Source organism: Centruroides sculpturatus, unplaced genomic scaffold (genome assembly GCF_000671375.1).
Source record: "Centruroides sculpturatus isolate CEXI.00-Female unplaced genomic scaffold, Cexi_2.0 scaffold1832, whole genome shotgun sequence".
Taxonomy (NCBI): Eukaryota; Metazoa; Arthropoda; class Arachnida; order Scorpiones; family Buthidae; genus Centruroides; species Centruroides sculpturatus.
Window position 1 is genome coordinate 13,184 of NW_019385975.1, and position 26,391 is coordinate 39,574.

Sequence of the window (26,391 nt, forward strand, 5' to 3'; positions counted from 1 at the left end):
AATGGCTGGATGGGAGTCTTGGGCCACCTGCTTCTTTGGTGGAGTCTGCCCCGATGATCGAGTTTGAGCCCTTTTTATTCTTCCGAAGCATGGAGTCAAGTCAGATTACTTTTATTTAACCTGTCCTGTGTTGTTCCTGAAAATATTCAGGTTGACCTCATTGACCTGCATGGGCAATCCCGAATATNAATATTAAAAAGAAAACAAATTGATCTAATATATTTTTTTGCAAAGATGAGGAAATCTTTCCAATAGAGCTCTAGTGACATTTCCAGGTACTCGTTGATGTTGGGCAATGAGTTGTTTAACTGCTTTTGACGTCTATAAATTAAAAATGTACAAAATAAAAAATTCAATTGAATGTAATCAAAACATTACAGTAATAATAATTTACCTTTTCTGCCAGTTGTTCGGCTGACATTTTTGGATCGTAAGGAATGGGTTTTCCAATTACTGTTCTAATATAAAATATGCTTAATAAGCATTTAATCAATAAACTTAAATTTTGTTCCAATTCTTTAAAATTAAAATCAGATTCAACATAAAATTAAGCAGCTTACTTCAGTTTTACAGGGAAATTTCCATAAATAGGTACAATTGGTATTCTGGTTGCTTCATACCACTTTCTAAACCAATCTATGGAAAGATCTTTTTATTAATAAGTGATGTACGCAAATTTTCAGTAGGAACATAGGAATTTTAATAATAGATTTGACTTATAGGAATCAACGAATCAGATAAATGATCTTCCTATTTATTAGGATTTTAATTTTTATATATATATATGCTATAACTGAAATGCTGATGTAAATAATTGATAGATGTGATGGAAGATAATCAGACTGATTTTTTTACTTATGTATTGAAATTATATGATGTAAATATAATGAAATTAGTGTTTCTTCTAAGTATCAATATTTACCTACAGTAACTTAGGTCTTGGTTGAAATTAATAATGTATTTCTGGAAAGAAAATGAAATAAGTGGAAAATAAATTATTGAAATAGATGAATGTAATGTGGCATTGAAGATTTATTATAATAAAAGTAACAGAAGAAACTATTAAAAGTTACCGTGTTATGGATGTGGTAAAGCCAAAAATAAGCAATTTTTGGAACAGGTTTTATTATACAACATACAACTCTTACTATCACATGATTTCAAAATAAGCTTCAACTGTAGCTATACACTTTTGTCTGCTTCCATGCTACTAGTCAAAAAAACAGCTTTCAGATTGTTTTGTGATATCTTTAGGGACTAAATAAATAAGCACGTTTGTACTAAATAACAAATTTATTTTTATATGTTTGTGAATAGTTATTACTAATCTTATAAGTCATTAAAATGCAATCGATAATTTAATGTATTAAAAGATTTTAAAAAATCCTTACGTTTTCCTATAGATAAAGGGCAGAATATTTCACGAATATTAGTTGTGAAAACCGGAATTATTGGCTACATAAAAAAATAGTAATAATTAATTACAAGTGTTCTGAAAAAATGTACCAAATAAAAAATCTACTCACCGCTTTTCCTTTTATTGCGACTTTTGCAAAACCTAATCTCTTTCCCCACAAAAGCTGGTAAGAACTATCTGCAAATTGTGCTTCTCTCATTCCTCCTGGAGCTATGGCTAATAAATCACCATTGTGGAGACAACTGACGCATTCTTCAACCGTACCAATATGAATTCTCAAAGATTCGATAAAAGAATTGAAGACTGGAAATATATTTGTTTGAATGTTCAATACCAAAATGAAGCTATTATTATTATTCATCGAAAGTTCTAGTCGTCCTGGTTCACGATTTTATGAACAGGATGATTAGTAAGAAACGGAACATTTTCTTAAGAGGAAAATTATAAGCACAGTTCTAAAGTAAATTTTCTGATAAACATCCATCTTTGCCAACGTGACAAAATAAAATTCACGCTGAACGTAAATTCGAAATTTTTTCATTTACACTTTAAAATTTCATTTAAAAATTTTCCTTAATTACATTTATAAAATAAACCAGAAAGGATTTATTCAATACCTGGTAATTGAAAGACGAATTTATCTCCAATAGAATATACCAATCGGTTTAGTGTTAAGTAGATGGTAGAATGGGTGGAGTACCAATCCACAGGTAAAGCACCATGATAATACACGATTACACCCGGCCCTTCTTTTGGTATGTTTTCCAATCCTATGATTTCGTGCCCTGTAAATTATAAAATTCTATTATTCATAATATACAAAAAGAAAATTTTAGAGTAGAGTAAAACATTATAGATTCTCTCTTAATTTCTGAATAACTTAACAACAAATTATTTATCACATTCATTGTTTACATATATTTTATTTACAAATGATTATTTACAAATGATCAAACATAAGCAACCAAATATTTTTACTTGTTTGCTGAAATATTTTGTTTCAGATAAGCGGCATCTAGCATAAATCAAGTAATTTTAAGACAGTTGCGATGGCATTCTTTTGACTGGGGGAGAAATAAAGGAGCCATGTTTTTTCAGAATTCAAATCTTCGTTTATCGTGGTCGTTTGAATTTAAATTTTTTTTATTAGATTTCATTTAGCGTAGAGCCAGTTACTTTAATTTTGAACAAGAATGGTATGTTTCTGTGTGCATATTATTATTGTTCTGCAATTATTCCATAATTTTATTGGTAATATTTATGCTTCTTACAATCTGTTCTTACGCTAAAAACGATTGAAGGAATAATATGAATAGGACTAAATGTCATCATTATTTCTATAGTATTTAAGTCTATCTGTTGGGAGCAAATATAGCTAAATTAGCTTAGGAATAAAACAAATCTAGGAATAAATAAGTCTAGGAATAAAAGAGGCCATCGTATGGCCTCTTTTATTCCTAGACTTATTACACCGTCCTAAACACAAGATCAGCCTTAGAACATCAATTTATTTTCCAAAAAAAAAGAATGCATTTCGGACCTACAATCCCCTTATCAGCTTCTTTACCAATCTTCATAAAATTGTACATTTCCAGTCTGAAAATGTGTCAATGAAATCTCAACATTTGATAAAGTTATCGGTTACAGATCCAGCCATTAGGTATTTAATTATGTTGAAACGATGTCTAGAGCAATACGATTAAAACAGTAAAACATTACACAGCATTATAAGCCGGCAACAGTTATAAGTATGAATAAAAGACACTGTTAAAGTACAGTGTAGCATTTATTTTACGAAACCGTTCATTAACAACGCTACAACCAAATAAGTTTTATTTGGGTGTAGCGTTGTTAATGAACGGCAATGTAATGGTTATATAAGTAAGTTGTTACAAAAAGAAAGCAAAAGGGTTATTTATTGTAGAGAAACTACAAATGAAAAGAAGGTTCTAGTATTCAGTGTATTCATGCTAGATGGGCCTAATAATGTGATACGAACGGGCATGGAGGCATACAAGTGCTGTAAGGTATCCTGCAGCATCTCGTCCACAGTTGCTGCAAGCGATCCTCTAGTTTGGTCAAATTCCTAGACTGTCCAACTTAGCATCCAAGGTGATCCCAGATATGCTCCTGTCATGACAGGCAACACCTGGTTGCAAGATGTCACTAACATACTGCTGGGCTGTCATGATCTCTTGAATCACTACAACAGGTGACCAGGCTGTCGTAGGTGATGGCATCACAGACTATTACACTAGCTGTGGGGGCGGTGTGCTGCTCCAAAGCCGTAGACAGGATTGAGACGTTTACCACGGGCATCCAGACACTAACACGGCCGTCGTCAGTGCCCAAACTGAATCTAGATTCGTCACTGTAGATTACTCGGTTCCATTCTGTTGTGGTTCAATCCCATCGGGAGCGACATCATTCCAAACGGAGGCGACGGTGGGTGGCAGTCAATAGCAACATATGTAATGGCTGCTACAATACCAAATGTTCCTCACTCAGGCGTCTTGAAATGGTAAGGGCAGACACAGAAGCCTGTAATGATGGCGCCAGCTGTGTCTGGATGGTGGACAACGACACAGAGCTTGTGGTCTGCCAAAGGCGTCCTGAACCTGGGTGCCATGTGCGGGAGCTCTCTCTCATCCATTGATCACAGTGTTGTCAGAACGATTGGTGGGTTATTAGACGAGATGACCATCCAGATTCTCTCAATCCAATGATCCATCCTCCCCTTCTCAAACAAGGTTCGTTGTTCATATGGTTTTCGATTGTATTTACGTCACAATGTCCTTCTGCAACAGGTAAATTACAGACCAGAATGCATTTGCACATTTTTTTATAGGCCAACGGGGACGCACTTTAATGGTTTCTGCTGGCATTACGCAACGAGCCACCATGCTGTAATTCTAATCACTTCCATATATGCTTGAGACTGCATGCCAAGTTTCCAACGATACGACAACTCCTTGGTGCGCTAATTTTTATGGCAATAAGTGTATTTTCTGTTTTTAACATTATATTTCATTTTGGCATTAAAAAATATAGCTAACTCTGTCATGTCCTTAAGATATGATAAGCATATATAAACAATAATTCAAATATAGCTTTGTGGCAAAAAATGTGATGTTTATGTTATTTAGACACAATCTAAAATATATTTTTCAATTCTTTTAGTTTCGAAAAAAACTTTTTATCGTCAAATTAGAAATTATTCACACACTTTTTTCCCTCTAAATCTTAAAACTAAACTCAATCTTCGGTGGATCTGAACTCACTAGTTATTTTTCAAATGGACAACTTAATCAATGTAAAAATTCGAAAACTGAATCTAAGGATGTAAAAAAACAACACCAACTTGTTATTAAAATAAGAAATTAAAAATAATTAAAGAAATTATAGATAATTTTAAAAATTAGTGCTAATATTTATAAACAATTCAAAATAAAAATGATTTTATAACTCGTTTTTCAACAACAATAACAACTTTATATTCTTTGTGTTAAAAAATTCTATATTTATTATTTTAATTTTTGCATTTTATTATTTACATAGTCTTATTTCCATAAAACATAATTTATATTACTCATCAAAGTGATAACTCAGGCTGTCAGCAAGTCTTAAGAGATTTATACGACTATAATTCGTTTTTTCTCGGGCATTATTTCGTTGATTGAAACGACAAATTTTCAGAATAAATCAAATTTCAGAAATTTATAGTTACAAGCAGGGCTGTGGAGTCGCGTAAAAATCTACCGACTCCGACTCTTCCTTACCATCCGTCTCCAACTCCGATCAGGGGCGGACTTGTTACCGAAAGAGACCCGGAAATTCTGATGTCATCACGTGACCTCAGAATAAAAGATTCAATAAATAGAGTTCTAATAAAGATACAACGTAGAAACTTTTTATTCCAAAGCTAAAAGACTCCTCTAAGTAATATATAAATATGTATTCGATAATTTTTACTTTTCCCTCTGTTATATATAACAGATGGAAAGTGTAGCGCTCGGTCAAAAAATGACCCTTCCCAAATTTTTACAATTTTGGACTCAGGACACCTTGAAATTTTGAGATATGCAAAAGACTCAAGGTTTTTTTCTATATTTGTGGATGTTATACTGTGTGTGGGGGCATGATTTGTTCACTTCGTTTCAAGCCTAATAATTTCTGTGGTCTGAGTGGTTAGAATCGGAGTCAGATGGTTTAACACAGGAGTTAGTTATTAAGTGTCAAGGTGTTTGAATTAAATCGTGTCCCCATGCATATTCTAACATCTTAGGCCAGAACATCTTAACGGGTTTTACTCTACTNTAAGTAACAATGGAAGTGTCAACAATGGAAATGCTACGTAACAATGGAATTGTTAAGAGAAAGCGACGTGCAAGACGCAGATGCAGTTTTTTTCGTTTTTGCGGGAAATCGAACATATTTTTAGACCCATCTAAAAATTCTCTAATTAGTCTGGAAACAAGGGGACCCAATTCTTGCATTCTGTGAAAACGGGTAAGGTTTACTGTAACGTAATAATCTTTATCTTAGTTATCGTTACTTTTGCCCGAGCAACGCCGGACCCACCTGCTAGTTATTTAATATTTCAGAAGAGAAAATAAAGAAATTAAACAAATTAGACTCCAACACACACGGGCGCGAATTTTCCCCCTTTTATTGACTTTTTTGAGGGGTTCGGGAGGTCTCCAAACATGTGAAGTTGAAAAAAAAAACTTGGCGGATCAAATTTGACGCGATTCCAATACTTTTCCGTTTTATATACATAACAAGTCGGGAAGTAAAAAGGAGTCGGAGTCGGCGGATTTTTTGACGACTCCGACTCCGACTCCGGCTAAATCACCAAAACTCCACGACTCCGACTCCACAGCCCTGGTTACAAGTAAGAAAGATAAAATTCTTATGCTCAACAGAAACAGTGTCTTGTTAAGTATACTCCTGGATGTAATTAATAGTAATATTTTGTCAGTATTAAATTACACATAGACTTTGAACTTTTTTGACTATCTTCAAGGATTCCTTGACCTTTTATCAAACCCCTCTCTTATGTAAATACAGTTAATAATAAATAAATAAATCTAGTAAGCCAGAGTATTAATCCACACACCGTTTTCACAGAAAAGATCTTATAATTGACAAATCAACATTCTAAACTGTCGTATACAAAAGCCATTGGACTAATAATTTTTAATAAACCATTTTCAATTGATCCTAGAAAATGCCTTATCTATCCTTTTGGGTCCACCTGAATTAAGCAATTGCTGTGAAATTCTTTTCTAATGATGTTTTCAAATTATTTATACTGTAAATGTCGAATGAATAATTTTATAATGCACTTTATTTCAAAGTTTTATTACAATACTACGTAAATGCAATAAGCGCAACTCATGGATAGTTTTTAAAATAGATATTCGATATATACCACTTCAAAATCCTTATGGAAGTAGCCATCATAACGCCGAATTTCTTGTGATTTTATGAATTACTGATAATTGATATTGAATCTCCCCGATTTATTCGTAATTAAAATATTGACGTGACCCATTTTCTTGAAGAGCTATAGAAACAATGCCATTACTTAAACTAGGTCATGTATACAAGATCCCACATCCATTCTATCATTCCTTTTATTTTCTTTACGTGACTGAATTCATGAATTACGAAATAAACAATTATTTCTCGCAAAAGGACAGAAAAGTATACTCAACTGTGACGAATGTAATTTTTCAGATTACAGATAAAATCTTTATGATTAACATATATATGCAATTAAAGAATTATGCAACAGGATTAAAGTTGCAGTTGAAATATTTTTGAAATTTTATTTTACTAGTTACATTTTGTTACTCGATCCTATCGCATAAATTATTCTTATTATTATTTGTTTTTTAAAGAACTTTTACATACTATAGCTGTACGATTATCAGAGGAATTGATTTTCTAAATGTTTAATATTTTTAAGCAAATGCTATATAACACTGCTTATTTATTGAATATCAAATAAGCATTTTGTTAGTTAAATAATATATAAATAAGCCGGTATTTTAAACTTTTTTTTCAAGAAAAATATTCGATTCGAATAAGGCAAAACATCTTGTTTAAAGTATATNTTATTTCTCCAGCATTTACTTAATTTGGAAATGTTAATATATCAGTAACCTACTCTTATAAATGGCATTCTTTCTTTCTGAGAAGAATGTGGTTAGGAAGACGAAATATCAGCTCCCTTCTGGGAGCTGATATTTCGTCTTAATGTTTTCGTGTATACTCATTAGTAGACTATACTTAAAATACTGGCTTTGGTAAATATCTTGCATCTGCTTTACATAACCAGGCTAGAAACAGCGTGAAACCAAACGAATTGTTAATGAGAATAAATTCTCGATGATGACTAATGTTTTTTAATATAAAATTCTTAAACTTTGATGCTTATCGAATTAAAAATTTAATATAAAAGAGATAAGGTAATAGTCGGTTTGTTTCATATCAGAACGAAGTTTGATGGATTTTTATGTGTTAATTAAAAAGTTTTTAAACTTTTTATCGAGCGCAGAATATATCATAACCAAATAATTAAGAATTCGTATGGGATGTACGAAGTGAATAACTGAAGCTATTAAATTTATAATAATCATAAATTACTAAAAATAAGCATTATTGATTCAATAGGAAAACGAAGTAAATACTTTAAATGGAAATTGCGTTATTAGAATAGGACCGATCTGTTATAAACTTAAGACAGCAATTATAATTTTATTTTATACTTATCGTGAATATAAATTCATTTTATCTGAACAAATTTCGAAATAAAAGAGCTTTGTTTCAGTTTTGTTAAAGAGTTTATTCTATGGTCATGTGGTCACATCTAAAAGGTACTGTATCATTTTTTATTATTACAGAACGGAATTTGGATATCGATTTTTTTTCTTTATAACAAATTACAAGAAATTTCTATTGTGCTGTCGAGAGAAGTGTTTGACCTATAACAGATAAATAATGTATTTTTTAGCCAAACAAGACGAAATGCATCTACGAAAAAACTAACGGCAGGAGACGAATGACGTATCGATCGCCAGCACGAGACCGCTATTTATTTTTATATTTCCGTTTGTTTTAGTTAGATATTTTATTAATAGTGCGTTTGAATATTATTATAAAGGTAAAGTATTACGGCGCCTATGATTCGTTAACCCGTGTTGGTCCTGCACAGAGTCTAGCTTTGACATAAATGTTTGAAATTCGACACTTCCTTCCAGATACGATTTTGGAACAAGCTATGAAAACACCATTCTCTTAATAGGACGTGTGACTAGATTTTTAATTTTTATTCCTCCTCTATTTTAAAATTTATTTTTACTTTCTGTTAGTTATAAAAAAGTCTAATGTCTTTTTAAATACTGATTAATATTTTAAGAAACTCGCGGAAAAAATGCTCATAAAAAATTTTTTATCGATTGTTGTTTATTTTATTTTTACAAATATTTCAAGCTATGCCGCAAGGCAAATAATGGCTATCTCCTATTTAACAGAGCCATAGATACAAATCTAAAACAAAACAATTAATTTAAAATGAATAACAAGTCGAAAATATACAAAACAAAATTGTTAGTTGACAATATTTTACAATACAGTATGATTTAAATTTATGATGGTTGAGATCTACAGTAAGTTTTTTACTTTCATAATGGCTTTTTGATGTCGACAAAAGAAGCAGCGTTTAATTTTAATGCAGATTTCCTGTTCCTTCTTTAAAAATTCATATCAATTATTCTTCTCTAAGAATATATTATTGATTATTATAACGGTCGGATTCATATTGAAAATATTTGTATAAATATCCTGTATGTAATATTACATTGAATTTGTCCACTAGGAACCATTGATGCATACAATATCAGGCTCCGTTTGTGCCTTAGTGCTCCAGTAACCATAAAATAAATTTTGACAACGATGATGATGAACACAACTCCTGTAGGTGACTGCATCCACAAAGGAGTTGTGTTCATTATAATCATCATCATCGTTACCGTAAGTTATGGTATAGCAGAACAGTCGGGATTGTACTGTTCTCGCTTAGTTTATATTTGCTTTTATGACAAATTCGCAAATAAGAAAGGCTTTGCGTGTTGCATAGTTATATTTCTTTTGTCTGTGTATGTGAGGATTGGTTAGGATTAACCATTTTGTAGCGACTTTCAAAGCTTTTATAATATGTTTATTCTTCAATTATTATTATTGTTATTATTTTCATCCTTGAAATAATTCTAAAACTGATGCTGGACAGGATTAGAATCTTTTAAATGTTTAGTAATATTGTGTAAATGTTATTTGAAAATGTATTATTTAAAAATATATTTAAGGTCTGTTCTCTATAAGACGTTGGCTATCGAATAATTACCTATGAGATTATAAAAAGTCGTATTTTATGGAATTTTGTTGTAAGTTATTAATATTGATATTGTTTACGGGTACAGAGGACTGTTATTGTTACTGAAATTAATCGTGTTAAATTTTTTCGATGATTAAAATTTTTAAATCCTAAAATTTTATTTAATTGAGTATCAAATTGATTTTAAATATCCACATTCTTCAAAGAAACTTATTGGGCTGCAATTTAAAAAAATTGTAGACATAAATTCCTACTGTCTGTATGTCTGTCCTTCCTTAATCTCAAGAACGGAGTTAGATAGATGAGAGCCGAAATTAGACATGGAAAGCTTGGGGTAGAAGATCCCGATTACCTATATATTAACTTTCGATGTAAAACAGAAGTCGCGTTATTTCAATTTAAAAATTTTTCCCCTGAAAGATGTTAGGTAGATGACCGGCACGATTTTATTGCTCACAGGATAAGTACAGGGGCAAGCCAGTACTAATTTGAGGTGGAGAGAATATGTTTTAAATTAAATTAATTAAAAGTATGATTAAAAATTGCAGCCCGGCATTGTGACGATATCCCAATAAATATGTGCTCGTTATTAATGCTAATTTGAATCAAAGTATTTGTCTCATTTAACGAATATCTGAGGAATATCTTTAAGATTCAAATTCCTAATAAACATTTCTTTTCTATTTTATTATGTCAGATAGTTTCATAGCAATAATTATTAACCAATACACGTTAAGAATTTATACAAATGTTATAACATACAATTTGTTAGCACTTTTAGACGATTAGATTAAGTCGTACAGTACAGTACATCAGTTGAAAATACGATTAAATCAAAATTCATTCTTAAATCGTTTAACAACCATATTATATCTCTTTTCTGCCATGCAACACGCATTTTTTCTACTTATTTAAATATCTATTTTTGATTTTTTTACATTTATTTTAACGGGGCAAGATTTTTCTTAACGTTTTAAAACGTTAAAATAAGAAAATCTTGTCCCATTACTTATAAATTGATTAATATGTAATTAGATATTTAAAGACTGAAAAAATTACTAGTTTATTTGTATTAATATTATTTTTAGGTTGAACTATTCTTAGATAAGTTTTCTATTTGTGCATTTTGACTTAAAATTCTGAAGTTCAAAATAGAGAAGACAATTAAGACTACTTGTCTTTACGTATTGATTCTAATGAGTAAATCTGCATGTCGTGTGTGTGAGCCGTTATTGATTCTGCATGTCGTGTGTGTGAGCCGTTATTGATTCTAATGAGTAAATCTGCATGTCGTGTGTGTGAGCCGTTATTGATTCTGATGAGTAAATCTGCATGTCGTGTGTGTGAGCCGTTATTGATTCTAATTAGTAAGCCGTTATTGTGTGAGTAAGTAATAAGTAAGCCGTTAAATGTGTGAGCCGTTATTAATTCTAATGAGTAAATCTGCATGTCGTGTGTGTGAGCCGTTATTGATTCTAATGAGTAAATCTGCATGAGCCGTAAACTGTCAATATTAAAAATAGCTATTTAAGTGAAATATATTTATTTTATGCTTTTTATCAGTGCAATGTGCTGTTTATTAAGATAAAGTTTTTGCCTGTGAGAATCACTCGTGTATTTAAATAATAGGAAGAAAAAAGTCGAACGCTACAAACGTTTTTCCTAGATGAAAAACTTTGAATAAATTAGAATAATATAACAATAAAAAGGAACTAAAATATTTAATAAATGAAAAACAAAATATATGTCAGTAAATCTGTAGGCAACAGGAAGACAAATTTAATTAAATTATTAAAATTAAAATACAGGAAAAAATCGACAATAGACGTGCATACAGAATGATAAAATGAGTTCGGAGTGGTTTTAAAAATGGATAAAATAAACGATTAACTATTGAGCGATTAAAGAAAAATTTTAAATCTTGATTTAACTTTGTATTTAATCTTAAATTTTAAATCGTGGATAATCCTAATGTAGGCCTATTACAAAATTTAACTATTAATATCTCTTAATAAATTGTATATTATAATATACAATTCGTAATATATACAGTGGTACCTCAGGATACGAAATTAATCCGTTCCGAAACTGAGATCGTATCATGAAAATGTCGTAAGGTAAATCATTTTTCTTCATACGATTACATGTAAAACCAAATAATTCGTTCCAACACGAAAAACACACTCAAATTAAAGCTAAGTAGTACATAAAAAATAACTATAGTAAAGAAAACACTGAAAAATGCATTTTGTAGTTGTAAATGTATAAATAACCATAATAGAATAACAATTGATTAAAAAAAATATGTAGTTTTATTTGCACTTTACCTTTGAAGGTAGACGATGGTGTAGGTGCAAACCTGTGGCAGAGGAGAGGGAGAAGGGAAATGATGAAATGATACTAAACTTAACTTACATAAGATAATGTAACAATAACTTAAACAAAAAAGTTAAAAAATTAGTGTTTATATATTTTTTTATTTTTTATTCACTGCTTTTTGCTTTCTTTCCTTCACTTCCACCAGCACTTTCACTGCATAGAGGTCGCTTGGTAAAATATCTATCCAAAGAGGTTTGGCTTTGCCTACTTTTTTAAATGTTTCTAAAATGACTTAGGCAAATGTTATTACTCTGAGCAGCAATACAGCCAGTGTGAACCTTTTCGGGATGTTTCTTTTCAATAAAATCAGTCACTTTCTGAAAATACCTCAAGATTTCCTTTATTGAGCGAGATCCTTCCACAACGAAGCAAACACGCGGACTGAGACCAATGAACAGGAGTGAATAAAAAATGGCGCTGCGAACTAATGTAACATCGTATGGTGAGTTTTTGTTCGTATCGTGGAGCAAAAATATGTTCGAATTTCATGTCGTATCTTGAAAATTTCGTATGCTGGGGCGTTCGTATCCTGAGGTACCACTGTATTTGTTAACGGTATGTATTGTAATAAAGCAAGAAGAAAAATCTTAAATTAGACTATAAATCAACATCTCTATATTAACACAATATATCAATTTTTCAAGATACTGATTAGGCGCTTAATAAATAAACTGCAGAAATTATAGTATTTGAATTTGTCTGTGTAATGACTTATTCAAAAATTAACGGGACTTATTCAAAAATTTCTTTTCAAAATATGAATATAAGAAACTTGTGGAGATGAAAGTATCGACATTAAAATACAGTTTATTCCAGTTTATGCAATGCATCTTACAATTAAGCTCATTTTCCTCTTAATAATAAAAAATGAAGAGCATTATCGGTATTAAAAGAAGAAAATTATAACAATTGTACGTTTTTAATGAAATAAAGTTAATTCAATAAATTATTTCTTAATGATAACAATTAAGTTTTTCATCATTTATATTAATTCCGTGTTCTTAATATATTAGATATTAATGAGAAAAAATGCACTCTTTTTGCCGGTGTTTCGAAAATGTATATTTAATTAATTACATAATTAAAAAGATACGCTGACATAATTATTACAATTTCGTGTATAAATCAATATCTGTATCTGCAACAGTGTCATTCAAATTATAATTTTATGTTTAACTTATTTATTAAACTACTAAAACTTTTCAAAATACTATGTTATTTTGAACTACAACTATATTTAGAAATTAATTCTCGAAACACTGTCATAACTTTCTAGATAACGATCAAATTAAACCTGTTTGACGGGTATACAGAAAAAATGAAGTCAAGTTTATCCGACTATAGTGTATATAATATAGGTGATAGGCAGTTCGAAATTTTATAAACTTATTTAATTCTAGTGTAATCGTATAATTTTAAAAGGAATTCAAATTTTAAGAGCTATACAACAGTGTATTTAGCTTAAGATTTAGCTCGCTATAAATCATTAAAAGTATTGATAAATAGTATATATTACATTGTGAAAAAGTTATTTATTAAAAGGAATGTACTTACCGTGCCATATTTTCCCATACGTCGACCAAAATTTCATAGTGAGTCGTCTACCCGTATCCCAAAAATCCGGAGATAATCGATCTTTATTTCCGTACCAATAACGATACAACACGAGAAATATCCCATTCAAATAAACAAATACAATTGTTAGCATTGGCATCAAGAACAACACCTAGAAAAATTTAAATGATAATTAAATATCAGTTAAAAGGTTACTTGCAAATTGGAAATAGTTTTGAAGTAAATTAATATGGGAAAATTAATAACGGAAATTTCCTTAATTTTAAACTTTAAGAGAATTACGTAGCTATTTATGTCATTCTGGTATATCAATTAATTCAATTTTTGTACATTTAAACAAATCAGCCATCACCGGTTTATTTGATACAAAAGATGTATTTAAAGATTTCCCATTTCAGCTTTAATCTTTTTAAAATTAAATTATTATTACTATACAGAATAGTTAGTTTCTTCCCACAGAAATCTGTCTACTGATGCGAAAAAGAATTATTTCTAAACTTACCGCAGTGCTGATCAGTACAGGAGCAAAAATCCAAGAAAATTCGGATAATCCTCCAGCCACATCTTTTGCCAGGATACTGCAGGCTTTAAACATTTCTTCCACTATAAATTCGTAGGTATGATTAGATGGAGACATTTCTAATTTGTCTGTAAAAGTAATGAATTCAAAGTTGTAATACTTAGCCATTAAATTGAAGAAATGTATTCGGAACAATAACGTTTTGAAAGAAAACCGAATATAAAAAATTTTAAAATAGGTACATGTTGTTTAAAGTTATCCAAGAATACATTCACCAAGAATCTAAGAATTACTCACCCATTATAACAATTTTCTCCACTGTTTGATTTCCATTCGAAATTTAAGAAAATTTTCTTTTCCTTTAAGCGTGAAGAACAGTCGTTAGTGCGATTGTCCGAATGTTCACGCCAGAGGACATTTACTTCCTCGTCAACGTTCGAATGTGGGACAAAGACTCTGATGGAGAAAGTATATCACCAGACCACAAAGAACATTTACTTTAAATTTTAAAATAAAATATTATAAATATATTTAAAAAAAATGTTAATTCTCTGATTTATTTGTGTAGTAGAGGAAACGTAGAATAAATGTTTGTCTTCTATTTTTATAACAATTGCTTAAAATAAAACTAGAATTTTAAACCTAATTTTATACATTATATAGTTAAATAATACATTTAAAATTCAATTAGATTATTATATAAATTATTTCTAAAAGTATTATACTTCGTTTCGCACTTATTTTGTAAAATAAATCAAATACTTTAATTTTATATTAATAATTTAATGTAATTCTATGTTTCTCTCTGATTTAATTTTTATTTCGCTTTATGTGTCTGTACTTAGTAAGAGATTCAATTTTAAAAACAAACAATATTTAATTAATATATTAAAAATAGTCCACGTAAATTAATTAGGTGTCTTTCTGTAAATTAATTTACAGGCAATTTTTTGCATTTTTTTAATTATCGTTTCTTAGATCTATTATTCGAAATGTAAATATAAACATTCCGAAATTTTTTATGCTCCGAAACACTTCTCAAACAGCTTAAACTATATTAATGACAGAAAAAAAAAAATAGAAAATGTAGGTCTGTTTTTATAGATCTTAATTATAAGAATTTCTGAATTTATGTTATTCATTTTTAATAAATTATTCGTGAAATTATACTTAGAATTTAGGATATTATCTACACGTACTACTTACAGATACTTCGTATTCTCCTTATATCAACTGCTTTTCTTTGATTTTCCATTTGCATTTATTCTTTCAGAAAATTATTTTCATCTCTTTATAATCTGATTAAAGTTTATTTTGGAAGAAATCAATCTAAGTTCAATAAAATTTCGATGAAAGAGGAATGAAGTACCAAAACATGTTTAGATTGTATGATAACAACAACCGGCATAAGTTATATTTTTTTATTGACCCGTTGAGTCCGGTCGAGTTCATTCACATGATAGCTATTGGCGAAGGCGTGGTAAATCTTTTGAACAAACTCCTGTATTTGAGGTTTAAAGTAGAACGTGTTTATTAAAAAAGAAAAATGTTTAGGACCATCTCGCTCTGTACCACATTACGGTAGTTTCCATTGTCCTCTTGACATAATGGGTAATTTTTATGATCGTTTTTGTCCATTTATCCACAGCTTTTACGTAATTGTTACGAAAAATAAATAATTGTCTCACTTTCTCGTAGTTTAGAATCTTTATCTATAAACTAAATTAAGCTTGTAAGGAATTTATTTTATGTTTTATATTAAGAAAAATATGACATTAAAAAAAAAGCTAAAAATAATCTTTTTCTAGAAAGATCTTATTCAGACGTATTTTTAAATCATTAATAAAATATAACATTCATATTATAGTGATGTAAAATCTAATTTTCATATTTATCGGCATTCATTGAATTTCTTTATTGTTACAATATACGCCATTTAATGGGTAGGTTTTGTAAAATATTAATTATTTTAGGAAAAATGGCTAAATATGTCACCATTTCGTTCATAAATACAATAAAATTTTAATTATAATATTGCAAACAGTATATATTTTATGTAAACAGTTTCAGTATCTCTCTACATTATGCTATCATCGCAGTGGCGCGTTACTCTATGGGCAAAAAAAGGGCAATTGCCTGGGGCCTGCTCTTTTTTTGCCCAACAGAGGCCTGAAACCAATCTTTTATGAGCAAAGATTTTCCCCAAAGAAAAATGTTTGAAGTCAACACTCTACATGGGTCCCCCTAATTCAAATATGCTTAGGCCCCATGAAGCTATAACGCGCCACTGCATTATCGATAGACACTATAAATTCGGAGAGAAAACCTTTCCGATTATTGAAAATTTCTCACGGCTTAGTTCATTAAAAAAGCATTAAAAAAAGTATTGTTATTACATCCGTGTTAATACATTATGTGATAATTTGATTCTGATTTTTTAGGTGATTAACCTCGGTGTTGAATATTGAATTCTAGACTAGATTAGGGTACTTTTTGCTCTCTCCCACACTCCAAATTAAAAACTTGCATAATAAATAGGCCATTATATATGTATATAAACTAATTTAGCAAGCCCACAAAATTTAAACTTAGAACGAATACAATCCATATTAAATTAAATTTTATCCAGTATTTTAGAGGCTTTATAAAGTATAAAACGCACATTTAAAAAATTAATAATCATATAAAATTTAAACAAAAACAGAACAAATCTCGTGTAAAGTCATGTTTTCCTTTTACAAAAATTAAAGGTCGTGTATATAAATAACAATTATCTTACATTTGATTTAACCTGTTTGTTATTAAAGAGGTGACTCTAAAATTAACAAGTAATTTGACAAATTTTTTATTGTGTCGTAGGCTACAGAAATAAATATAAACGTGTTTTTGTGTTTAAAAGTTTATGCACTAGTTTATATAAATAATATCTTTAAATGGCGTTTGCCGGAGATTTTATCAAAGTGAAGATTCTAGATAAGTTTTCATGCATAATATGCAAATTAGGTCAAAATATGCTGTTGCGTTATCCAGTGGGCCTACTCTATATATTAAATCGTGACCATAAAATAATCAAAACGATTGGTTGTAAAATTATTTCATTCAAGTTTTTCTTGGGTTTACTTTGTCAGAAATTTTAAATTGTAGACCTAGATAGAAAATTGTATAATCAGTATTTTTCCTGCAAAAATTGGTTAATGGATCCTTATAGCATTCACTTTCAATAATCTCTTTAAAAGGAACGAGTAGAAATAAAATTAAATAGTGATCATAAATCTCGTTCAACGAAAGATTTTATTATATAATAAATAAATTATTGCATAATTTTATATTGTAAATATCCTTATTTTATATAATTCTAAATTTATTTCTGTTTTATTGAGGTATAAAATTTCTTTGAATAATTTAAAGTTTATATAAGAAAATCTTTATATTTTATCAGAATTTTCGAGTATTAGGCCTATATTCAGCTCATCTTTTCTTTATACTGTGTATGTTTGTCCGCTATAAAAGTTAAAGAGAAACTGTGTACAGGCCTAAAAACGATCTAATAGGCGTAACTTTTCACGAGGAATCTAATGGTGCTATTTTTAAATACTAAAATAGCACTTTTGCTTAATTAATTAATTAATTAAAATATAGCAATATACAATCTATAAGACTGTCTCCTTTCCGCGCCAACGTGCACCCAATTCTTAGGAATATTAGGAATCGAGAATCTGGTAATTTCTTCTGTAAAATAGGAATCAAAATTGCATTTAATAGTTTTATAACTATTGGTGGTAAGAAGAAAAATTAAATAATTTTACTGCAGGCGAATATGAATGAATGCATTAAATTCAAACCATTGTTTAATATAAAAATCTTCTAATTAATCATCTTATATACTTCCGTTTACTGTATATGACAACTAACAATTAACTAACAATTAACAAGAAATAAATAATAAAGTCTTAAACTTTATTATTTATTTCTTTTTATTTATCTATTTCCGTCAAATTAATAAACTTCCGTTTGATTGCAGTTGTGATTTTGTTTCACGTCTTGCGTAGATATTAGTTATAACCCGGGTCACGCCAGTTTGTCAGTTTTAATAGTTTCTTTAAGTAAATAAATATTTATTTACCATCATGTACTACGGTGGAAATAGATACTACTACATACAATTTTTAGACAGAGATTTCGATGGAAAGAATGTCTTTTCACGTTTATTTACATTGTTTATTGAGAAATAAAATCAATTTATATCAACAAAAATCTAATTTGAGAGTATTGGTTATTATGTGCAACTTTTTGTAACTATATGAAAACATATCATATTTAGAGTATTAATATTTTGATGTAAAATTCAACTCTATTTGTTTTCAGACAATAATATTTACATAAAATAATTACAAATAAAAAAATATCCCTCTAAATTCATTATATGAATTTTCTATTACGTAATTTTAAAATTTTCATCATCAATGATATAAGATCATGTAAGATACTATTGGTAAAATGAGATGAATGGAAATTTTCTATAAAAGTTATTTTTTATAAAGCTTGAATTTGGCGATCTTGCTAAATTAATAAATGTAATACTGTATACATTAAATCTTCCTTTAGATTTATGTATATATACTAGGGTTTCTCAAACGGGATTCCGGGATCCCGGTTGTTTTTTTAACCCGGGAAATATCCCGGGAAATTTTTCTTATCCCGGGAAATCCCGCAAATTTCTTAAAAATTCACTTTTTTTCTTATTTTGTGTTAAGGTTGAGGAGTTTTGCAAATAGAAAGCATAATTAACTCATTCACTGCCAGAATACATTTGTATTTATTAATTTTAAACCTACCTATTAGTTTTTTTAAATTTTTGCTCGTTATAGCATGTCACAAATGGTCAATAATCAATATATAGCTTATTTGTGGCATGACTATAAAAATTCTTTACTTGTCGGAACCTGTAATATCTGGAATAATTGTGCTTACGCTGTCTTGAGTTTTAACCATGCCCAGTAGCTTCAATAAATGCCTGACGCCAGATTGTGCAAATTGGGCAAGGATACAAACGAGTACAAAGTCTGCAAGTATGAAGTTTTTCTTCATAAACCTGATTATTAAAGCCAAATGAATTGCCGAATTATCGAGCTCTAAGCTTGATGCCGCTATTAAAGCAGCCAAGGTAGACAAATCAAGAATACTAGAGAGCGAAAGAAGTACTACAATCTCGAAAACGAACTCGAAATCTTCCAGGCTACAGGTGAAAAAACACATAATATCTGTCTTCTCTTAAATGCATTAAACACTATTCCAATCACATCAATTGAATCGGAAAGGGCATTCTCGGTGGCAAGACTTTTCATTACTAAAATAAGAATTAGAGTGAGTTATCGGAGTATTGACCATCTTTGCTTTTTAAAATCTTATAAAAGTTTGCAATATTTTGTATTATATTTTATTTAAAAAACGAAAATTACCTTCTAAATTAGAAGTTTATTTTTTTTAATTTTTAACTCAATTCAAAACATTTTTTTTGTTGTTGTTGTATGCAGTTTCCAGCAAACTTTAATTAATTTTTTTCTATTTGTGAAAATTTCTACGTTATTTAAAGGTAATTTTTATTATAGGCCTATAGACCTTACACAGCATTATTAATATGATTTTGGAGGTTACAGAACTTTAAAATTACTTTAAAAAATGGAAAATAATTATATCATTTGATTTCAAGATATTTTGTATACCTTAAAAATAATTAATTCTATCCCGGGATTTCCCGGAATCCCGGGAAACAGTTCACTTTTATCCCGGGATCCCGGGACAAGCAAAAGACCGGGAAATGAGAAACCCTAATATATACCACGTTGTTAAAAGATAAGTACAGTATCTCTAATTTGGAGTTGTCGGTAGCTTGAAGGAATAACTCAAATGAAACTAAAATTGGTACATTGACTATTTAAGGGGGGAAGAAGTTTAGTTTAGTTTAGTTATGGCAACGTAACACTTGGGCGGTCTGCCTAGGGGGGATGCCTTCCGGGAGGTCTTTTTAAGTGAAACTGGACCCTATTTAGGCGTTACAGACGTGGAGAAAACCCGGAAAACTCCACGTGGCCAACCCGTCCGAGCGAGGCGCGAACCCAGACCGAATCCCAGTGTTCAGGGTACGAAGACCTCTCGGCCACTGGTGGGCCCGAGGGGAAAGAAGAATGGAATAAGGAAAAATCGCCGATAGAGGGCGCTGTAAAGTTTGAAATGCGTAATACAAGAAAGAATTAAGGTGCAAAAATCTGATGGCATAGCGATATTTATTGGAAAAAGTCACAGTTAATGTAGCTCAGGTTCCATGATACTGGTATATCGATTGTGCTGGACTACGGTACATATCGGTATTCCAGGCGGTGCACTGCGGAATGTAACGCATCGGGAATGATTTCTTCCCCACCTTGTCTTTCATGTTGGGCGACAGTTACTAGGCTATGATGCCCCGTAGTAAGTTTTTGCGATGGACATGTTATGTGTTAACGTGGTTAGTCGTCGTATAGCCTATATATTTTTGGTTTATACTCGGGGAATAATGCTTTCCGAGAGGTCTTTTTAAGGGTAACTGGCCCCTATTCAGGCGCTACAGACGTGGAGAAAACCCGAAAAACTCCACTTGGCAGCTGTGTGGTTCGCGCCTTATCGTCCTGGTGAGGAGCGAACCCACAACCGAACTCCCAGTGTTCAGGAAACGAAACCGCTTGGCCACTGGTGGGCCCAGGAGTTCCTTCAAGGTACCGACAACTCCAAATAGAGATACTTATTTTATAACCACCCGATATGTGCTATTGATTATTATTATAAATTTTTTTAGGTTAGCAAAAGCTTAATTTTTGAATTTAAGTATGAAATAATTCATTGACTTATTTATTATTCTTATTTCAGTTTTTGTTTTATTAGAACCATTAGAATAAGATTAATATGAATTTCAGTCCTTTTATAAGACCAATATTCACAATGATAAGTTTGGTTACGTCATTTAAGGGATTTATTAAAAACTCTGAAGTGAAAACAAATTTTTCTATTTTATCCACAGTTATATTAATAATAGAAAACTACAATTATAGTAGGCTATAAGAATTAGAAAAAAATGAGATAAACATAAGTAGTTCTGTGATAATTAGATATTGTCACGGATCTATCATACAAAGGAATTTTTTTTTTACATTCCGGTTTTCATTATTATTTTATACATTTATATAATTTTTAGTATAATTCGTTTTTATTTTCGAGCTCATCCAGGAGACTACAGGACCATGAAATGTCCAAATTAACATAATTTGGACATTTTTGTAATAATTTCATATGTTATAACCTTTCCTTTTAGATTTTATAAATCAGTAAGTTTGGCCGCGTTTCTTTATGCAGCGCTCGAGAAGCGCTTTACAGCGAACACTCTGAAACCCGTTTCTAAATGCAGCGCTGCAATGTAGCGAACCGTTTCTAAACGTTTGCTGCAAGAGGTCGCTGCAGCGAAGATAAAGCAGCTTTTACGTCCGCTACACGTGTAAAGCAAAATGGACGCTTGTGTGTATAATACGATATTATGCTGTAAAAATAAAAAAGTCGAAGCGACTGTTGATAAAAATATTATGGAAAGATTAAGAAGGATTAAATTTTATGAAATGACTCTGAAAGTTATGTAAAGAATAAGAAAATACTATATTTTAAATATAATTATATATCTTTTATCTCTTTACTTTGTTCACATTTATGGAAAGATAAATGCTCGATTCTTTATATCTCTTTATTTAAATATTAATTCTTTAACTAAAGCACTATTTTCGGCTGTAACTGGAATTAAAGGATAGATTACAACGTCCGTGTTTCGCTCGAGCGGAAAGCGTTTCTAAACTATGATGCAGCGACGTGTAGCGATAGCTGCTCGTGACGTCATTTACGCTGCACTCTCGCTGCATAAAGAAACGCGGCCTTTTAAATGGATACACGACAGCTGGGCAATTCACAATGGGCGATAGTCAAGTTAGCGACGGTTAATTGGGCGATAGATACCTAAAAATTTTTGCAGTCTTAACAAGCATACGATTTGGCGAATTATATTATTACTAGCAGGTAGGCCCGGCGTTGCTGGGGCAAAAGTAACGATAGGGAAGATTAACGTTATTACGTTATAGTCAACCTTACACATTTTCACAGAATGCAAGAATTGGGCTCCCCTGTTTCTGGACTAATTAGAGAATTTTTAGATGGGTCTAAAATATGTTCGATTTCCCGCAAAAACGAAAAATCTGCATCTGCGTCTTGCACGTCGCTTTCTCTTAACAATTCCATTGTTACTTAACACTTCCGTTGTTGATGGAAGTGTTAAGCCTTAATCCTGTCCCTCCCCCCCGTGGGGAGGAATTTCGAAAAATTCCTTCTCAGTGTGCGTTCTCGTAACGTACCCTAACTGTGTACCAAATTTCAACTTTCAACCCCTAACCGTTTGGGCTCTGTTCTTATTATTATTATTATTATTAACCCATCTCGATTATATATATAGACTAGCTGTTACCCGCGACTTTGCCCGCGAAAGTTTTGCAAGCAAACCCTATTTATATTCAGCATTTCAATAACCATAGTAATTGTTATACTGTATAACATCTACCACTGAGAATTGCCGAGAATCAAACGATATGTTTTCAATTTGATGAATTTTCTGGAACGTTTACAATCGTTCTATAATCGAACCAATATGCAATAACAAATTGGAATTTAAAACGGTTCGAACATTTGGTTAAAAAATCGAAATATATAAAAATATTTATAACAATGTCTGAAATGAAATTCTCTCTTCCCCGCTGGGGAATTTCGACAAATCCCTTCTAAGTGTGCATTGCCATGGCATACCCTACTAAAACGCAGATAAAAACAAAAAATCGCATCTAAAATAGTACAGTAGAAGCAGGGCCGGATTAACCCACTTTGGGGCCCTAGACATTTTCTTCTTACGGGCCTCCCTTTCTCACACTAGAAATAAAGCACACAAAAAATATAAAACGATAAATAAAACAAAACTAAATAATGTGAAAAACTAAAACAAATCTTAAATTTTTATTAATAAAAAATATTTAATACACAACAATAAATTTTAGTTTTTCTAGAAAAGATTGAAATATTTGTTTATAAATTTAAAATATTGAAATTTGTTTTATTAATTGTCTAACAAAAGTTGTTGTAAAATAACAATATTACCTTAAAAAAATAATTGTCAACAAGACTATGTCTTGTTTATAAAATCGTACTGCTTGCTGTGTTACCAGCTTAGAGGTATGAAGGAGTACATGTCAGGAGTTGCAATTTGGCACAGAGTATTAAGTGCCCAAATCATGCGCGCATAAAAAAACCTGACTTGTAGGTACTCGGGACCGAGAACCGAGTGAAAGTAAAATACAAAATGGCGACTCTCTCTACAAACAGGCAAACCGAAGTCAGGTGGTGAGAGTACCACCCACAGTCGTTCAAGGAAATGGACTCTGACCCTAGGACTGAACACGTAGTATTTTCTTTCTTAAATAAAATTTGTAATCTAATTTTGTAAATTTGGGAGTGCTTCAAATATGACATTAAAACAGGGTTTTATGTCGTTACAAGTAGGTTTTTTAACATTGTCTAGTATAGTAAAATCGTGGGACCAGTAAAAATTTGACGTTATAATCAGGTTAAACTGTATATTGTTTGTGCAAAAAAAAAAAAAAATAATTTCGGACGATACAATAGCCACGATTATTTTTTTCAAAGACGAGAAATTTTCGTTAGGCATCGACAAAAATTCAACCCGGGCCGACACGCAACGGAGAGAAATTTCGAAATTGGATAGGTTAATTTCATCGAAAATGCATGGTGGACGACCTCGTGGTCGTGGCTGGCGAAGTTTGAACGATCGCGCCCAAAAGCAGCGATACCAAAGAAGATTGGAGAATGAGAAAGAGATCCGCTTTGAGCGTCAAAGTGATTCCGCTTAGTAGTGTCTCCGAGACATAGTCGTGTCCCAAATACGGTTTTGCCGTTTTACTTGTTTAATTTAACCTTTTTGGTTAATATTTAAATAATATAATATTTTACCAGTTTTATCAGTATTATACAGTTGTCCAACAGAAGAGTAATCTATCTTATTTACAAATCTTTTCAAAATAGACAGTTTGACCGGCCTCTTCTAAAAACCGGGCCCTAGACATTTGTCTCATTTGTCTATGCGATGATCCGGCCTTGAGTAGAAGCCGTTCTTCCGGTTAAGCCTTAATGCTCTCCCTCTCCTCCCGCGGGGGAATTCCGACAAATCCCTTCTAAGTGTGCATTGCCATGGCATACCCTACTAAAACGCAGATAAAAACAAAAAATCGCATCTAAAATAGTACAGTAGAAGCCGTTCTTCCGGTTAAGCCTTAATGCTCTCCCTCTCCCTCCCGCTTGGGAATTTCGACAAATCCCTTCTAAGTGTGCATTGCCATGGTGTACCCTACTAAAACGCAGTTAGAAACAAAAAATCGCATCTAATAATTGTTGCCCAGCTGCGTTTCCGCTAAATTTTGATATTCCCAATTTATCATTTTTATTTTCATGAAAAATATTATTGGCTGAATTCAAGGCAATTTTTAAGAAATGGAGAAATTAATGAAAAATGTCGTTATTTGTTGTTAGGAAAGCATTTACTAACAATAAATGAAAATTTATAAATTTAATTGCAGTTTTGTAATGTAATTTTTTATATTTTTTTGTCAATCACGAGTTTAAATCTCAAAATTGACTTTTCCTTATGATTTTTTCCTTAATCTCTGAACTCATTCCTGTCGTTTCTAAGACATAAATAAGTAGTCTATTTAATTTCACCTTTCGTTTACTTTTATTTCATTATTTTTCTGATATTTAGTATAATTTTATAGCCTAATTTTTTTCCGTAAATTTGATTTGCGATACTATTAAAAAACATTAAAGACATTAAAATAAAAGCTAAAAATACCTCACCTTACTCATCACAAAACTCAAATACCAGCAATAATTACGAGTAAATTGTAGTTCAAAGCCGTTCTCACCAAAACCTTTTAACTGCATCTACTCACTCCGTCATAAATGCTCTTTGCATTTCAAGGTAAGCAAGTTTTTTATGTACAGTACAGTACATGCAGTCATGTTTTGCGTGTACTATACATTCAAATCTATTCGATTAATTTGCCTACTTTCGTTTGATTTGTCTATGTTTGATTTTTTAATGAATTTCATTACGACTAATATTAGTCTATCACAATAAATATATCTTTTATACCAGGCTATACTAGACTGATTTAGTTCTTTCACAATATTTCAAGCTAAAATTAATATTGAATGAATTTTATTTTAAAATGCGATAAGATAAAATAAGTTAGTGTTCTCGTTACTTTTCCTGTATTATCAAAGTATAACAACAGCATCGTAAGAATTTCGATTTTGCGATTAATTAATAAAAAGCGAAGTAAATTTTACTACTAAGTATTAAAGTAAGAAATTCATTTATCAATTTATTCATGATATATTTTCTTATAATGCTTTCTTCTTACAGGTATTTCTCGTATAACATGGCATTCCTACAACACGATTTCGCTCTAACATTGTTCGAGAATTGGAGATATCCCCGTACAAAATGTCACAACACATGTATCATGTAAATGCATCGTCATTTGACATTGTTTATTCAAGCATCCATATTTGCTCATGGATTTTAGAATACTGAAGCTTTCAAAGTTGTTTTGTGCCTTTTGCCCATTTTCTTTAAAGAGAACTGACTGTATAATTTTACTTCTTCCTTGTCATAGTTTCCTGCTCTGGCTTTCATATAAACCAGATGTCGCTATCTTTGATAATAATACCAAGTGTGGGCGCCAGTTCGTGTGAAATTACTCATTACAAACAGGGCCACATACAATAAAAAATTATCATTCAATCTATATATGAATTATGGCGCGACTGTACAGGTTAATACACGAGGTGTTACTACACACGTCTGGAGAGGTCCAAATCCAACAAGAATGTGTGTGATGTCATAGGTCAGGTCAGGGGTTCCCCCTTGTGGCGACTTTGGGGTTTATCGCCAAAGCTGTCGCCACA

General features: G+C 31.0%; 1 protein-coding gene across 3 annotated transcripts; it reads right to left on the reverse strand.

The window, feature by feature from the left end:
* Positions 1-203: 203 nt before the first annotated feature.
* On the reverse strand, positions 204-25,362 carry LOC111612891 (transmembrane protein 68-like). Of its 3 annotated transcripts, none has more exons than XM_023354175.1 (10): positions 25,276-25,362; positions 14,590-14,748; positions 14,275-14,420; positions 13,752-13,923; positions 2,035-2,202; positions 1,527-1,720; positions 1,392-1,455; positions 561-636; positions 395-458; positions 204-321 (listed from the first exon to the last, which is right to left on the reverse strand). In XM_023354175.1, exons 2-10 carry the CDS (start codon positions 14,591-14,593, stop codon positions 214-216), a joined length of 996 nt encoding a protein of 331 aa, XP_023209943.1. In that variant the 5' UTR covers positions 14,594-14,748; positions 25,276-25,362; the 3' UTR covers positions 204-213. The 3 variants fall into 3 exon arrangements, with proteins under 3 accessions (XP_023209943.1, XP_023209945.1, XP_023209944.1); XM_023354177.1 differs by lacking the exon at positions 25,276-25,362 and adding an exon at positions 15,499-16,875; XM_023354176.1 differs by lacking the exon at positions 25,276-25,362 and having other exon boundaries at positions 14,590-14,908.
* Between the last annotated feature and the right edge of the window lie 1,029 nt (positions 25,363-26,391).